This window comes from Malaclemys terrapin, chromosome 1 (genome assembly GCF_027887155.1).
Source record: "Malaclemys terrapin pileata isolate rMalTer1 chromosome 1, rMalTer1.hap1, whole genome shotgun sequence".
Taxonomy (NCBI): domain Eukaryota; kingdom Metazoa; phylum Chordata; order Testudines; family Emydidae; genus Malaclemys; species Malaclemys terrapin.
This window is the reverse complement of record NC_071505.1, coordinates 63,970,216-63,986,285: the sequence shown is the minus strand read 5'-3', so window position 1 is coordinate 63,986,285 and position 16,070 is coordinate 63,970,216. Positions and strand designations below refer to the sequence as shown.

Here is a 16,070-nt window from a genome sequence, read left to right as displayed (position 1 = left end):
TGCTGCACATTACTTGCACTATTAAGAGCTGAGGGATGCAAGGCAGAGGCCTTTCAAGAAGCCACCTTCTGGCACACATTTATAATAGAGGGTGAGCTGGGTCCAGAGTTGTGCAGTTTTCTCCCACCTACTATTCTCTGCCCAACCATCCCAACCTCCTTGCTTGTCTACCCCCACACCTCCAGGGGAATCCATCCTCCATGTTGGGAAACACTGGTTTAGCAGACAAGATTACTTTCACTGTAAAAATACCTGTAGTTCACCACACCTACACTTAAAAAACCAGATTCAAATTTAACCCTCTTCCCTTCCTCTATGAATGCATTTTCTATGTAAAAATAAATACCTGAAAATTGCACTGATGCAGTATTACTTATTTTAAGATGTATTATGAATAAACTGCACATGCTGTTTTACAGACAATATATATTTGTAAACTTGCTCATGCAAAGTTAGTGTGCACAACAGGGATATTAATTTTCTAATCCCCACACCTTTAAAAATGACATTTACCTATGTCTGCATTTTTTAAACTGTGCCCAAAACCTCTGCAATATAATAAATCTTACACAGAAGAATTTCTTATCGGCCAGCCAAATCAATTTATGTAGCTGAAACACAAAAGAATAAAAGTTATACAAAAACATGGTGGTTTTGTTTTTACAGAAAGAAGAAAATTTTAAAAAAAGAAAAAAAAAACATGGTCACAAAATTTTAACATTTTAATCCTAAACATTACAGGGCAAATGGATGTTGGAACCTATTTCCATACACCATATGTTTTAACCTTTTATTTCCATTTCAAATGTGGCCAAATCCACTAAAACATGAGTGGTTTACAACTTCTGGATCATGGAAATACGTATTTCTGGAATAAATGCTAGAAAAGCAACAATGGGAAAAAGCCAACTGTCTCCATAAAGGTAAATAAAGTGGAACAATGTGAAGATTAGATATTTTTCTGTTTCTTACTCTTAACCTGTCAATTCAGTGCATCATATGGTTCAACGTAATGGTCCCCATTTTGAACAAACATCTAACTAGTGTCCATTGATTCTAAGTTAGTGGATGATGAATCTTTCTGGATACTTTCAAAGATTGCTGCCAGCTCAGGGTTAGAGCTTATCTGTGACTGAAATTCACTCATTAACGGACTCTTCTCTGCTTCTGGAATGGTTAGAAGGGCTGCTACTGCCCTCATGGCAGACCGCTTCAGTTCATCTTGTTTTTCAAACTCCTGTTTCACTGAGTTTGCCTTTACCTGTAGAAAAAGTAATATATTTAGGAAGTTTACATTTAAAACTGAGCTCTCCTTAAACCAGTCAATGTAAGGGATCTTTCCTTCCATATTACCACTTTAATTTGACAAGCACTTGAAATAGTTTATACTGCACAGGATTTTTTTTTAGGATGAAAAGAATATAAAGGTAACCACAGGAGACTGGACAACTGTAGTGCATCTGATGTTTAGCAGTCTTGATTAAAAAAACCTTACAAATAGATTAGAGCCTGAAAATTGCAGATTAAGCAAAAACAGTCCTAACAAAACAAAACAAAAATCTGAGTTAGCAAATCATTACACAGATTCAAAGCAAACAGCAGCCAAACTGGTTCAATTTAGCAGGGTAAGCCCCTGGCGGACCAGGCTGGTTTGTGCACCTGCCGCATCCACAGGTTCGGCCGATCGCAGCTCCCAGTGGCCACAGTTTGCTGCTCCAGGCCAATGGGAGCTGTTGGAAGTGGCAGCCAGTCCGTCCCTCGGCCCCACTGTTTCCAGCAGCTCCCATCGGCCTGGAGCAGCGAACCGTGGCCACTGGGAGCTGCGATCAGTCGAACCTGCGGATGTGGCAGGAACACAAACCTGCCCGGCCTGCCAGGGGCTTTCCCTGCACAAGCGGCAGAACAAGTTTGGGAACCACTGGAATACAGCAATGGACATACTGACCAAAGCGCATTCTTGATCAGTTAGACCTTTTTGCTATCATTCCTACACAAGAACTTTTAATGGTACACAGGCAGGACTTCATCATTGAAAGTCAAACTCTCTAAATCCATCAAGTGAAATAAGGAGCAGATTATTGGTGGAAGATGGGTAACAAGAAACTGTGTAAGTTAATTATTATCTTAGGAGCCCTAGTCACGGATCAGGAACTCATTGTGCGAGGCACTGTATAAGCACAGAACAAAAGATGATCTTTGCCTGAACAAGATTAAAAATTTAAGTAAGGAAGTATTCAAAAGAAGGGAGGGGAAGCAACATTTTACACTGCTCTCCTCCCTTCAAACTGCTTATTTCACCTTTCAGAAGCAAGTTGTAAGTCTCCAGTAACTTTTAAACCTCTATTGTTAAAAATTAAAAACTCTTCAATATTCCATATTCAGTTTCTACAATGAAAGTTGAGTTTTCAAGTTGCTTAAATGGCATTCAGGCTTCTGAGGGACTGAGAGGAGACCAAATAATCCAAAGAACTTTAAAAAACTTAGAAAAAGTAAATTCAGATTAGAAAAAGGATTTATACTCTTTTCCTCACTATCTTCTCTTATAATTTTACTAGGAACTATTTTTCATATGATGTATTGCATGAGCCTCCCAAATTATTTTTGATCAACATTTAAAATTAAAGAGCCATACTCCAACTCAGGGGTGGGCAAACTTTTTGGCCCTAGGGCCACATCTGGGTGGGAAAATTGTATGCAGGGCCAGGAATGTAGGGCTGGGGCAGGGGTGCGGGAGGGGGTGCAGTGTGCAGGAAGGGGCTCAGGGCAAGGAGTTAGGGTGCAGGAGTGGTGTGGGGTGCAGCAGGGGCTCAAGGCAGGGGGTTAGGTGGCTCAGGGCAGGGGGTTGGGGTGCGGGCTCCAGCCTGGTGCCACTTACCTCAAGCAGCTCCGGGGTGGCAGCGGCACGCAGAGAGGCTAAGGCAGGCTCCCTGCCTGCCCTAGCCCCACGCCACTCCAGGAAGTGGCCAACATGTCCGGCAGTGGCTTTCGGCCCGCAGGCCGTAATTTGCCCTCCCATGCTCTAACTCAACTATGTCAGGGTATGCATAAAGAGACTACTGGTGCACTTTACGTGAGTGAAGCTACTACGTTGGGCATCTTGCCTTAAAATGCAGTTGAGTCGTGCACATAGTCTTCGGATGTAAACCTATTGTGGATCATCAGTCCAGAACTACAAGTAATACTAAATTCATGTGGACAGCTTCTCAAACAGCAATATACTTAATATTCAAGTCTCAGGTTCATAACAGCAAAAAGTTCAAAGTATTACTCAAGAACATAAGCATCAGTTTAAGACAGTACCTTTGTTGTACATGTGGCACGTAAGGGTTCGACAAGCCTATCCAACCTCTGCAGTACTGCACTTGGACAAAGAGTAGATAGTCTCACCAACATTAAAAACGTTAGCATCTAGTTGGAGAAAACCAATTCAGAGATAATTAAGTTCTGCACAATTAAGGTCTTTTCTTTAGTTCACTATACAAGGAGTTTTAAAACAGCAACATCCTAGTATAAGTGTGATTCACTATACATCCCACTGTATATTTAAAAACAGTTTTCAGGTAATATTTATATCAGCTTTCTAGTCAATTGAACAATATTTGCAAAGCAAAAACATTGCAAAATATTTAAAAGAAGTCACTGTTTAGCCAATATTTCATATTAATTATGTCAGCATGCTCAAGTTTAAGCATAAATGTACAAGATGATAATTTACCTTAATGTCATAATGATCCTTCAAACCATCTTCAACATGGTTTAGGAATTCAAATATGTCTAGCCTATCGAGACAGCTATCTAAAAGAGTGTACATGCACTCAAAAGCTGCCTTTCTAATGTCCAGCCCATCATCAACTGTATGCTTGAATGGTCCCATTTCCACCTGTACACAAAAAACATTAGAAAAGAATATATTTACTAAAATTTAAAATCAGCTTATACAAATATTTTGCAGTCTCACCAAGTTCACCTACCTCTCTTATTAGTTCCTTTCTGACTTTTGTTTCATTGTAAAGATGAGGAAGCACAGTATCTAAAAGGTCTCTTATTAATGATGGTTTATTGTGTGCTGCTGAATTAAACGTCACTAGGGCCACTCTCCTTACATTGAGATCTGGGTCTTCCAATGTTTTTAGAAAATCACCTGCAAATATGCCAAGAAATCAATTACCAAGAGATGTTTCTATTTGCTACTCTCAGAAACCTGGAAATATTTTTCCACATGGGATTTGCTTTTATCTTTTAACAGAGAGAGATTTTTACTGTGCAAACTGTTTTTGATGGAACTGACATCGCTACATTTAGCAGCAACAGTGTAAACTATACATTAACTAAAATCAGTTTAAAGATTTTAATAAGTTTCAGTTTACACAGCAGCATTACTGCCTAGAACAACGTGTGATGCAAGGCATGACTGCAGAAAGCATGTACAGCACACTAAAGTGGCTGGGGAAATCCCAAGAAATACTCATACTTGAATATGAAAAAACAAGAAATTATAAGAATCTACAGAGACTCCCCGACTTACGCAAGCGTTCCATTCCAGAACGCATGGCGTAACTCGACTTTTGCGTAAGTTGGAAACGTGTCTCTGACCATTACACACACACAAAAAAACACCACTCTTATTTCTAGCTTACAGAACTTTTTCCGTAAGCTCAGATTTGTGTACGTCGGGTTTACATAACTCACGGAGCATCTGTATATGAAAAACACATGTACATGTAATTTTTGGTCTTTCCTACAATTTGAGTGACACATCCAACCAAATAAGGTTTTATACCTTAGATACTTAAACTGAGCAGGCAATATGCACTCAAAACAGCTATACGGCCATAAAATCACATTACTTTTACAGAAGTAAGAAATATTAGTTAGAGTTTTTATTTTCTTTGGGGAGGAGCAGGGGGGAAGAAATCTGGCAAACTTCCACATGGAATAGTGAAGCATATGCCTGTAATACTACACAATATTGTGAGAACTGGATATAATTCTATGACGTAAAATTGAAACTATACCATAGATATATTATATATAATATACTGATATATTAGTGTAATGAAGTTGAAACAGAAACGTTTCTGTTATCCAAAAGTAAGTTTCATGAGTTTTACCAGTATTTATACTCATTTTTAAATTGATAAGTTTTTATTGTTGAAAGGTAAGCCTTGTATAATTACTGAAAATTGTATTAAACAATCATGAAGACTGCCATCTCTCCCCTTATTTCTTTGTTCCAATTTTCTTAAAACTTACACATGAATAAGCCATTATAAACTCTGGAGTTTAAGATGAATTCACTAATATAAATTCCTGAAGTACCGTCCAATGTATATTTTAAAATACCCTAGGATAGCAGAATCATCCACTGAATGCTCTTAAATTACAATGAAAAGAAGGATAATTCAACATATATTAAGATAAAAACATCTCCACAGACTATCCACTGTCCAAAACCTGTGGAGATCAGTAACACAGTACTTCCTAGACAGAATAAATGTACTAAGGATCACATCAATACTGCTAAGTATTATGGGACGCTGCTATGAAGGAACAAAGTAAAAAGGGGGAAAAAACAGGATGGGTGACAAGCCAAAAAAAAATTCTAGGTACCCTGTTTCTTTTTGTATAACAAAAAATAAAAGAGGAAGCAAGGCTGACTAAGGGACAGGAACACTGCTGGAAGTCCAGGAACAAAACAAAAATTGGGTTCCTAGCTCTCTAGGCCAGCAAGATAGTTTTGAGTTACTCTAGAAAAATTGAGACTGGAAATAAGGCATAATGGTCAGAGTAATTAAATATTGCAAAAATTTAACCAAAGGTCATGGTGGATTCTCGATCATTGACAATTTTTAGATCAAGACTGGATTTATTTCTAAAAGATCTGCTCTAGGAATTATTTGGGGGAAGTTCTATGGCCTATGTTGTACAGACTAGATGATCACAATGGTTCCTTCTGGCCTTGGAATCTCTGAATTTCTTCTAGCCCTATGAAAGAATGACACTAACTGATTCTGAAAGAAGGCCCCTCAAAAACTTTTCTAGGCCAGAGGCCTTGTTGCCATGCAGCAGTGAGTTTAGAGAACAAATAGTAAAAAAGTGAATCTAATGAAGCCACTTGCCTCAAAGAACGCAGTTCTCACGGAGAACCTGAGAAAAACAAATAGTAATGGAAGGGAGGAAAAAATACAAGTAAGGCTGTAGGAAAAATGGACTCAAAGAAGGAAGGGAAGTGAATTAATTAATTTTAGAGAAGGAGACTAACAAACGCTTTTGGACTATCACATCATTAATGGCGACAGTTTCTTTTGGCTACCCAACCAATTTATGAAAGGCTTTCCTAAAACTTGAGGAAGTATAACAATAAAGCGCAAGTGTAATACAGATACACTGTAATACCTATTCCAGATACAGTCTAAAATAAAGCCCAGTTGTATCATAAGAAAATAACCGACTTGGAAATATGAAAAATCAGACCAAGGTTTGTATTTGCTTTAAAAATACATGATTTTATAAAGACTGAAAAGGTTGACATCTAAAATAGAGTACTAAACACACGTGTAGAAATGATGTACTTAATAGATTCTATAATGTTCTCTCTGGTGAGTTTGACCATACTACACAGTGCTGGAGGGTCATGAACAAGAGTAGATCTAGAGGATCAGAGAGTCATGTGACAATGCAATGCTTGTTTTTCCTCCTAAAGACATACTGGATTCTCCAAGTATCTTGGTTATTTATGGATCAATAACACATTTTGACAGCTCATTGGTTTCTTCAAATAATGTATAAAAATTATATGTAATAGAAATCTATCATGTTTCTAATGCATTACATGACTGTATATACATTTTAATTTAAGATTTATCATTTGAAAAGAAATTTAGCAATTAAAGTAAATGGTTAGCAATCTTGCAGCTATTGCTATCTATTTTGGGACCTCAGTGGTCTATCCTGAAAAGTTACCATTTCCTTAATGGCATCCAGTAAGCTTCAGTCTACAGTCTTTAATAACAGCTCTCACTAATAGTTGTCATTGGTGAGTGTTTAATTCAGGTACCTGCAAAGCATTTTTTTTTTTAATGGATTCTTTACACTACACACCCTGATATTCTAACTTTTATATTAACTGCTTAAAAAGAAACTTGGTTTTAATTTTAAAAAAACATAAGAAACTTACCTATGCAGTTCTTTAATAGGGGATCTATGGGTTGTGGATGATCAGAAATCGTGAACTTCACAGCAGTAACCACTGAACTTCGCGCATATGATGACCCTAATACCAAATATGTCATTTTAGTTAAAAATATTGAAGTTGCTAAATAATTTAATCAAATAAATTGTATTATAAAAGTCATCTTTTCTCACCACAATATGTCTATTTTTCTAAGAAAGACACTTCTTGATATTACTTTCAAAATACTAAGGAATTAGACGTTACTGATTGGCTAGCAAGGTGTTACATTTTAAACAGGGATTAATGTTAAATGTTAATTAGAAATACATTAAATAAACTTGTCTTCTATACCAATGTCATTACATAATGAACGCCTTAATTAAAAATGTATCCCAAATAGATACAGCTGTAGTTCTACAAAGGAATTCTTTGTTCTAAACACATGAAAATATCTGTATATATATCACTACAACCCTAGGGGTGCAATTACTGTATTGAACTATGTACAATGAACATATATATCCCTCAGCCCTTATCATCCTTATATTTCAGAAGTCTTTTGATTATGTCCCAAAACTGTTTGTATGCTGCATTTGAAAAAAAACATTGCTATCTCCATGTTCTTTAAAACTATTTACATGATTTAGTTTACAACTCTTCACTAATAAAACCACCATTGTATTATTTCAAAAGCCAGATTCTCATTATCAAAGTATAGAAGCAATTCACATTATATACTATCTACTTCCTCCAGTGTAAGGAAAATGTTATTCTAAAAACAATGGCCATTCAAATACTTATTTGTAAAGTACAAATCTAATAAAATCTATACAATGTTCAATTGGATAAGTAACAAAAATTTCAGATCACTGCTCCATAATGTATAATGAAATTTAAATGCCTTATTTCTTATGCCTTCATGCATAATATGTAAAATCAGGCATCAAGAGGTAGCATGATCTCATTTGCTAAAATTTTCTGGAAGCAGTCCACAATTCAAGAAGAGATTTTTCATACAATAAAACTCAAGTGTAAGCTATTGAGTATAGCTTAAACTCATAGTTAGAAGTACAAAACTTCCTTTCTCTTAACAGACAGCCTGTATATATATATATATATTTATATTTTGAATGACAGCCTACCTGATGCCAAATATCCCTTGAGCCGTGGTAGCAGAGTCTCTGGGTCTATTAAAGTAAGCTTGCCCAAGCATTCAGCAACAACATTCCTGGTACCCTCTTCTGCACACTCACAGTGTTTCAGCAGTAAGGCCCAGATGTTCTCAACATATGGTTTGAGGCCTACCACTGATGCAGAGCTAATTATTTCTTTCAAAGAATGGAGAAGTAGGTATTGCCTCTTAGGCTGACTGGTTATTTCTTGTAAGACAAATGGTAGATATTCAGGAAGATTGCCAACACTAATACTGCCAAGGGCATAAGATGCTGCAGACTTGACTTCTTCACTAGGAGAGGAGAATGCTTCTAGTATTACAGACTTGAGCTCAATTTGTCCACTTAGATCAATGTGATGCCCAACTTCCCCAAGAGACAGCAAAGCTAAAAGACGAATGGAATCTGTGGACCTTGAATTCTTGACATCCTGAATGAACTGACCTACTACAGCTGGTCCCTCTTTAGGGCAAGCGCGTGTAAGGGCAGCTACACATTTGGCAATGGAATAATAAGACTGCTTGTGAGTAAGTGCAGTGCTCTGCGAGTACACTGGACCTGTTAACATGCGTAATAAATCCATATATCCTAAGTTATTTGTTCCAGTCACAACCAAAGCTTGGAAAAATTCTAGCATAGCACTAAGTGCTCCACCCTGCAATAATGGTGATCTCACCAGGCCAATAAGTTCATTAAGAATGGACCCACTGATCTTTGAGAGGGAGGAAGGATACACTTTAGCCAGGGTAGTTAGAAAACTGATGGCCATCTGTGAAACGTGCATATCACTTTCACTGATAAGAGGTGGAAGCTCATCCAGGACAGCATCAATCATGGCAGCTGTCAAGCTGTCACTGTAATTTTTAATTAAGATATCTAGAGCAGAAAGCGTGCCTAGTTTCAAAGCTCGCTGGTTCTTTCTGAGGAAAGAGGCAAGGATAGGAACTCCTTCCCCAAGGATTGGTCTCAGATCTATCTTCAAAGGAGAGCCAGCAATCAGCGTCAAAGCCTTCACTGTCGTTAACCGAGTAATCTCATTCTTTAGTCTCTCTAGGAAGATCTGAAGTGTAGTAGGCAGGTCAGTGCCCAGATTATCACCAAGGCTGCAGATGATCTGGCCCATACAGGAGATTGCCCTCTCTTTTACTTCCTGATCAATGTCAGCAGCCTTCAGTCTCTTGATGGTGCAAGTAAACAAATCTTTGATATAAGGTGTGGCATCAAAGGAAGAAGGCTGGTCTAAAGGACGAATGACCTTCACAAGCTGCTGTGTAACCAGAAGTGCCTCTGATGTTATCTTGTAAAAAGGATCTCCAACACAAGCTACAACTGGAGGCACCAGTGCTTGAACATGAGGATGGAAGACTTGGGGAGAATGGTTACACAGGATCACGTACAGACAAGACAAAGCATCAATCTTCAAATTAGAGGAACTTGATTTGTCATTCAGTGAAAAAATTATCCCTGTAAAAGAAAAGAGGTTCTGTTATTTATGTATTTATTTTTAACATCAGAAATCACTAAAAGTTCCAAAGAATGCAGCCAAATCATAACATTTTCTGCTCTTAAACATTTCCTTCCAGAAAGCCTTTCCCACCTTTGATTTAAAGCAATAAACTTTCCAAACTTCTTCCACTCAGGCAGCACACATAGGCCATTTGATGGCTTGTGCTGTCTTTTTCTTTTAACTACACCTCTACCTCAATATAACGCTGTCCTCGGGAGCCAAAAAAAATCTTACTGCGTTATAGGTGAAACCGCGTTATATTGAACTTGTTTTGATCCCCCGGAGTGTGCAGCCCCGCCCCCCCGGAGCACTGCTTTACCAGCTTATATCCGAATTCGCGTTATATCAGGTCGTGTTATATCAAGGTAGCGGTGTACTAGAGGAAACTATGCTCAAAATGATCATACTTAAAACATGTATGTGTGTACACACACATCCCTAGCTACTTCATGAGACTGAAACAAGTTAGAATTTTTAGCTGCATCTAAAGACTAACATATACTAACATATATAATCATTTTATATAAAAAGTGTCATTCTCTGAAAAGTGATTATATAAAAGTGATATAGAAGATTGCATATTTGTAGCTTCTCAGTAGCTTTTATCAAAATTTGTTTACCAATAAGAGTTTTCTAGCTACCAGCCCTGTAAATTCTACAACAAATCTGAAAGTAAAGCTTTTTTTTTTTTTTTTGGCTCATCCACCACAACCAGTGGTAAAGATTCTGCATGGGTGGTAAAGGTGAAAATAAGGGCAGTATTTAGCCCTGCACATGTGGAAATGTGGGCAGAATTTGGTCTTCCAATTTGACACAAGTTAACAATTCTGATTCTAGACAAGACAAAATGTATCTAGCGTACAAGCCCAGGGCTTTTTACTTTGGTTCTCCAGGGCCAACCAAAGTAAAAATGCCATTAAACTATGCATGTGGACTCACAAAGAAGCTAAGCTGCCACTTACAGTTGAGTGGTATTGTCTTAATTTAGAACTACACTTCAAAACTTATTCTTAAATATCAGGATTTAAGGTTTAGAAACGTTTGAAGTCAAAGTCACAGTTAACCTATAGCAGATTTACTAATACATTTTTCATACCTGGCACAAGTACAGGAATGTGTTGTGTTAGGGCTCCAGGTAAAACATTTACCAGTTCAGTTAGCATGTTAAAACAACATTGACGAGTCTTCACACTCTTCTCCTTCATCTGTTTGTGCAAGGCTTTAACTATGTTGGGAACCTGTAGTAATTACACACCTGTTAACTAGTTCAGCAGTTAGCATTTCCTTTACAGTTATCCTAAATTACGAAAAACAAAATGTCTCTCTGGACTTTGAGTCTTCAGAAGAGCTGTATTTCTAGATACATTGAGAGCTTTAAGTTTCAGATCTTCAAATCAATTACCATCCCAGGAATTTTTAACTTGAAAAATTAAGGTCAGATTTAGCAAAACATGTTTTCCATGTAGCTTCTCTCTCAAATTTCTAGAAACAGAAATATTAATTACATAATTACCCTATTAAATCAATTTGGAAAATGATTCTGTTAGTATCGACACTTCTCCCTATTCTACAAGTAAAATGTGTTCTACTGATCAAGTGTCGCCTTCCTTTTATTGTGAGAATTTAAGTTTTCTCCTATTCTGAATTTAGCTAAACAGCTATAATAGGTCGCAGACTCTGAATGTTTTGTTTTATAATGTGGGACAAATAATAACTAGGTTCACAGACTCCACAGCATTTTTAGAGATGGGCAGCTAATAATTAAAATCAAATGAGCACTCTATGAGTCCAACAGGTAATTCCAGTTTCCAGAGCAGCTGCAAGTATCTGAACCAATTTAACCTACACTCCTTCTCAGATGAGTTAGGAGAGTCAAAACCCATAATCTGTGTACAACTATAAGAAACTGGTGACAAATAGTGATTTTGCCACTTTCCACATAAACCCAGAGAACCATGAATAATCAACATGGCCTTCTCTCAAATTCAAAGAACTAAAAAAAAAAATCATGACAGCTAACCTGACTCTGAAGCATTGTCAAAGGTGTCTCTCCTTGTTCCATTGCATCAGGATCACACAGCCAACTCTGCACAGGTCGAGTTTGTTTTAAGAGAGAAAGATACGCATGGAAAACATCTGCTTTTACATTCTCCTCACGCTCTTTGAATCTGGCTATTAAAGCAGGAGATACGGTCTTGTAGAATTCTGGAAGCATTTCATGTCGTGTGCTAACCACAGCATCTAAACATTTAGCTGCTGCACGTCTCACTTTCCAGCTCATATCGTCATCATCACTATATTCATCATCACTCCCTTGACAAAATAAAATGAACTTCTATTATACACAAATTCACAAAGAGACATTCCATGCTAGCAGTTTTGTACAGGAAGTTTTGATTTAAACCCAAATTTATTTGATACAAGAGATTGTTAAATGTGTAAAACTTACCAGAGACAGATAATATATTAGCTTAAGAAATTTAAGAAGCAGTCTATAATCAAGATAAAGCAGAAGTATACAAAAGGTCATTCAAAACTGCCTTAGTCCTAAAATTAATTATCTACTTTGCCAGCTTCCTCACACCAGCCCGTCATACATCCCCTCCTCAACTTCAGTTGCTAATTGGACGAAGTCATTCCCACCACACTTGTGGCCTTACTAAACTTTTTATTTCAAATGTTTTCATATCTATTCATCAGGTGAGACAATAAGGTAATAATAGCACATCAAAATTCTGAAAACTAGCCTCTTCACATTTTACTCTTGTTGGGGGCATTATACTAGCAAAAACTGTGCATGGGTTCAACACCATGTGGTTGGTCCTATCACCTGTATATAGACTACAATTATATTTGTATCCCATTCCATAAAAGAGGAGTCATATCAATATGCAACAGTGACTTCTAAAAGCCAAAACTTACATGTCTCGGGTTCTTTCCAGGGTAGGAAATTGTACGGATTTTAATAATTTTACAAAATCTACATTGCTTTGTGAACAGAGACAAGATATTGTCTTTCAAAGTCCTAAATACTCCCCAGTTTTGTTTTGTTAAATCTCCCCTTATCTCTACATTCTTTGTTGTACCACCAATTTAGAAAGAACTAAATTATGTTTAATACATAGTACATAAGATTTTGTAACTGTTAGAATATATACTCTTACAGCCTAAAAAATCCAGTTCCCGATAATCAGACATTTATATTATAGGCCTGATGAGAATATTCTATTTAACTCTCCTTTATTGGAAAACAAAGCCCTCTGAAGCAACTTCTATAGGATTGAAGTTAACTATTTAGCAGCTTAAGAGAGCAAGACACTTGTTTATCAACAAACTCAACCATACTATTTTCCACAAAGAAAACAGAACAGAAGCAGAGAATGCAAGAAGTAAAGCAGATTATATTACTATTTAAAAATTAATTTAAAACAGAGCTAGATGTCCCAGCAGGAGAATGCTCTACCTTTCCAACTGAGACAGCTTAGGTTCAGATCTACTTGAGAACAGCATGCTTGTGACTCATGCTCTGAAATCCAGATTAAGTGATGGGCCAAAGTTTCAGTAAGTATATCAAGCTATCCAGCAGCAACATAATAATTTTATACTTTTTATACCTAACCTAAAGAGGGACTGAGAAATGCACTCACTGATGGCAACTTGGAAACTTTCCCTGGCCTAGTCTCCGTTTCAAAAGAATTTAACATCTAATTTTTAACAAAAACTAAGTTTCTAGCCCTATTGCTGCAAAGATAATACCATCGGTTTACATTTGGTTATCTCTCCGCTGCTGCTCACAGCTTTGTCAAACAGCTAAGTGGTATTAAGACCTTCGGAGTCTTCTACTCCACCCCTCTGCAACTGCAGCAATGTTTTACACAATATTTTGTGGTGCTTTATCCAGTCTAATTGGACATTCTTTTGTTCTGTGTTTGTACAGCAGCTAGCATGAGATCCCCATCTCTATGACCCTAGATGCTATGGTAATACAAATAAATAAAAATAATATACATCTCATGCAAAGAAGCATCCCTCATACACATCTTAAATTCATTCTCTAAGTTTCTTCCAAGTTCTAGTTATGTCATACTAAAGAATTCCTCTGCCTTCCTCATGTTTACACCATTCAAGTACTTTTAGACAGTTATGTCATTCTTTACTATAATCCCTCTAAACTCACAATACCAGGCCAATGGATGCACTAAATACCTATATAAAATGTCATCCTGTTCACCTTACTGAGTGTAGTAAATAGCCATGCCCGCAAAAATAAAAGAGGAAAACATGAAAATGTCACACAATCATTTAAGTTTTGGAAAGACCTGAATTAAGACTTATAGAATTGATCATTTCCGTTTCCTCACAATTTAAGCTCACTAGCTCTTCTCTCCAAAACCAAGAGAAAAATATACCTTGATCATCATCATCACCACCATCAGCATCCATGGCATTTTCATCTTCATCTTCATCATCATAATTGTAATTAGGATCATAGGTAAGGTATTTAAGACAAATGTTTATAATGGTAGACACATGAGGATAAACTTCCTTAGGACATCTGCATAATAAATTTAACAAATAAGTTTAGCTTATAAATATTAATATTCAACAATTACAAATTTCTTCTGTTAAAGAAGAATTGTTATCTATATGCTTTAGTATTGATTCCACTAGCAAATCTAATACTATCAGAATTCCCATTACATATCATGTTTTTTCTCAGAATTCAACTCAGTTACAAACATTCAGTACAATCTGAAACTTGCTATACAAGAACTCAGGCCAAACTGACACAGGGTAATTTAGAAGATTGGAAAAAATATGGAGTTTCACCTCCATAGATAGAATCAAACAAAACAAAGAGATATAACTTAGAGAATTTTTTCACTTCAAGGTCCCAGAAACAAAGACAAGGTTTTTATCTCGAGGCCAAAAGACCAAAAACATCAAGACACTTGATCACGGCCTTGGATAGACCAAGAGACTACCTACACTTGACCAGAGCTCGAGTTCACTAGCCACTTTGTGGTCTTGTAGTTCCGTTCTCATAATTCAGCTCCCAAAAGCTACTATGACAATTATTGCCACTGCAATCTGTCGAAGCAGAGGTCAAGCAAACAAGAAGATCCTCTCACCCCTTCAGGGAATGCAAAAGTAGAGGGACAGGGAAGTATGCTCTGCTGCTGCCTATGATTTATATTCACAGATTTTTAAGGCAAAAAGGGACCATTATGATCTTCTAATCTGACTGCTATAGAATCTTATGATGTACCTTTGGAAATAAGAAGGTTTTGTCTCCACTAATGGGAATCTAGTACTTTCTATAAGCATTATATTTATAAAAACAATTTTCTTATCTGTCACTATACATGAATAGCAAATCATGGCCTATTGTGCCAATCTGTGTACATATTAAACTGATCATCAGTTAAATTACAAGATAGTGATAGAAAAATCTGCTTTAGCAATTCAGGTATGATCTCTGACTCAAAATCAGCAAAGGTATTTTGCACCACAAAGACCATCACTTCCATCAGGAAAGGAAACACATTTCTTGTGGCTTACTACAACTCTTTTCAATTGCTCAAGGACTAGCAATGACTTCTTATACATTCAAATGACAACCAAAGACTTTGTAAGAAGAAAAGAAAAAAAAAACACAACCCACATACCTTAAAAGTAGCTTACCTCCTAACAAAAGATTCAAAAGCTTGAATGCAATATTCTCTTAGTTCATCATCATCTACATTACAAAATTTTACCACTAAAGGGATTATTTTCTCAAGATATTCACCTGAAAAAGGAAAATTAGAAAAAGTGATCATTCACATCTAAAAATATGCAGAATCAGAGAAAAATATATAAATTATCTTACCTATTCTATGACCTGCTTGCCTACTGATAGCAGCAATACACTGTATATAGGTCCTAGTTGTTGACATGGAATCGTTTTTAGACAGCTCTGTCAACAGATGTTCAATGAGGTCAACAAAAACTATATTGCCACAACTCATAACCAAGTGACCAAGAGCAATGATGGTTCTTTTCCTCACAGCAAGCCTGGGACTAGTCAGCTGGGGGAGCAGACAGGTCAGAATTGAAGGATGGAAGTTAACAAGCAGTCCTCCTTGCCTTAAAACAGACAAAACACAAACTCAAACCAACTGAATCTAGAACTGATTTCGTTCTTCTATTGTATCATTCTTATTCCAAGTATTCC

The 16,070-nt window shown here is 36.8% G+C and overlaps 1 protein-coding gene across 1 annotated transcript in view; it reads right to left on the bottom strand.

The window, feature by feature from the left end:
* Positions 1 to 408: 408 nt before the first annotated feature.
* CAND1 (cullin associated and neddylation dissociated 1) overlaps positions 409 to 16,070 on the bottom strand; it is a 45,168-nt gene continuing 29,506 nt past the window's right edge. The window contains exons 5-15 of the mRNA XM_054025922.1: positions 15,726 to 15,982; positions 15,539 to 15,644; positions 14,263 to 14,408; positions 11,874 to 12,166; positions 10,950 to 11,091; positions 8,317 to 9,810; positions 7,178 to 7,273; positions 3,972 to 4,141; positions 3,716 to 3,880; positions 3,301 to 3,408; positions 409 to 1,261 (exon numbers count right to left, since the gene is read on the bottom strand). Coding sequence (XP_053881897.1) covers positions 1,037 to 1,261; positions 3,301 to 3,408; positions 3,716 to 3,880; positions 3,972 to 4,141; positions 7,178 to 7,273; positions 8,317 to 9,810; positions 10,950 to 11,091; positions 11,874 to 12,166; positions 14,263 to 14,408; positions 15,539 to 15,644; positions 15,726 to 15,982 — 3,202 coding nt within the window. The 3' untranslated portion in view covers positions 409 to 1,036. The remainder of the gene's footprint in view (positions 1,262 to 3,300; positions 3,409 to 3,715; positions 3,881 to 3,971; positions 4,142 to 7,177; positions 7,274 to 8,316; positions 9,811 to 10,949; positions 11,092 to 11,873; positions 12,167 to 14,262; positions 14,409 to 15,538; positions 15,645 to 15,725; positions 15,983 to 16,070) is intronic.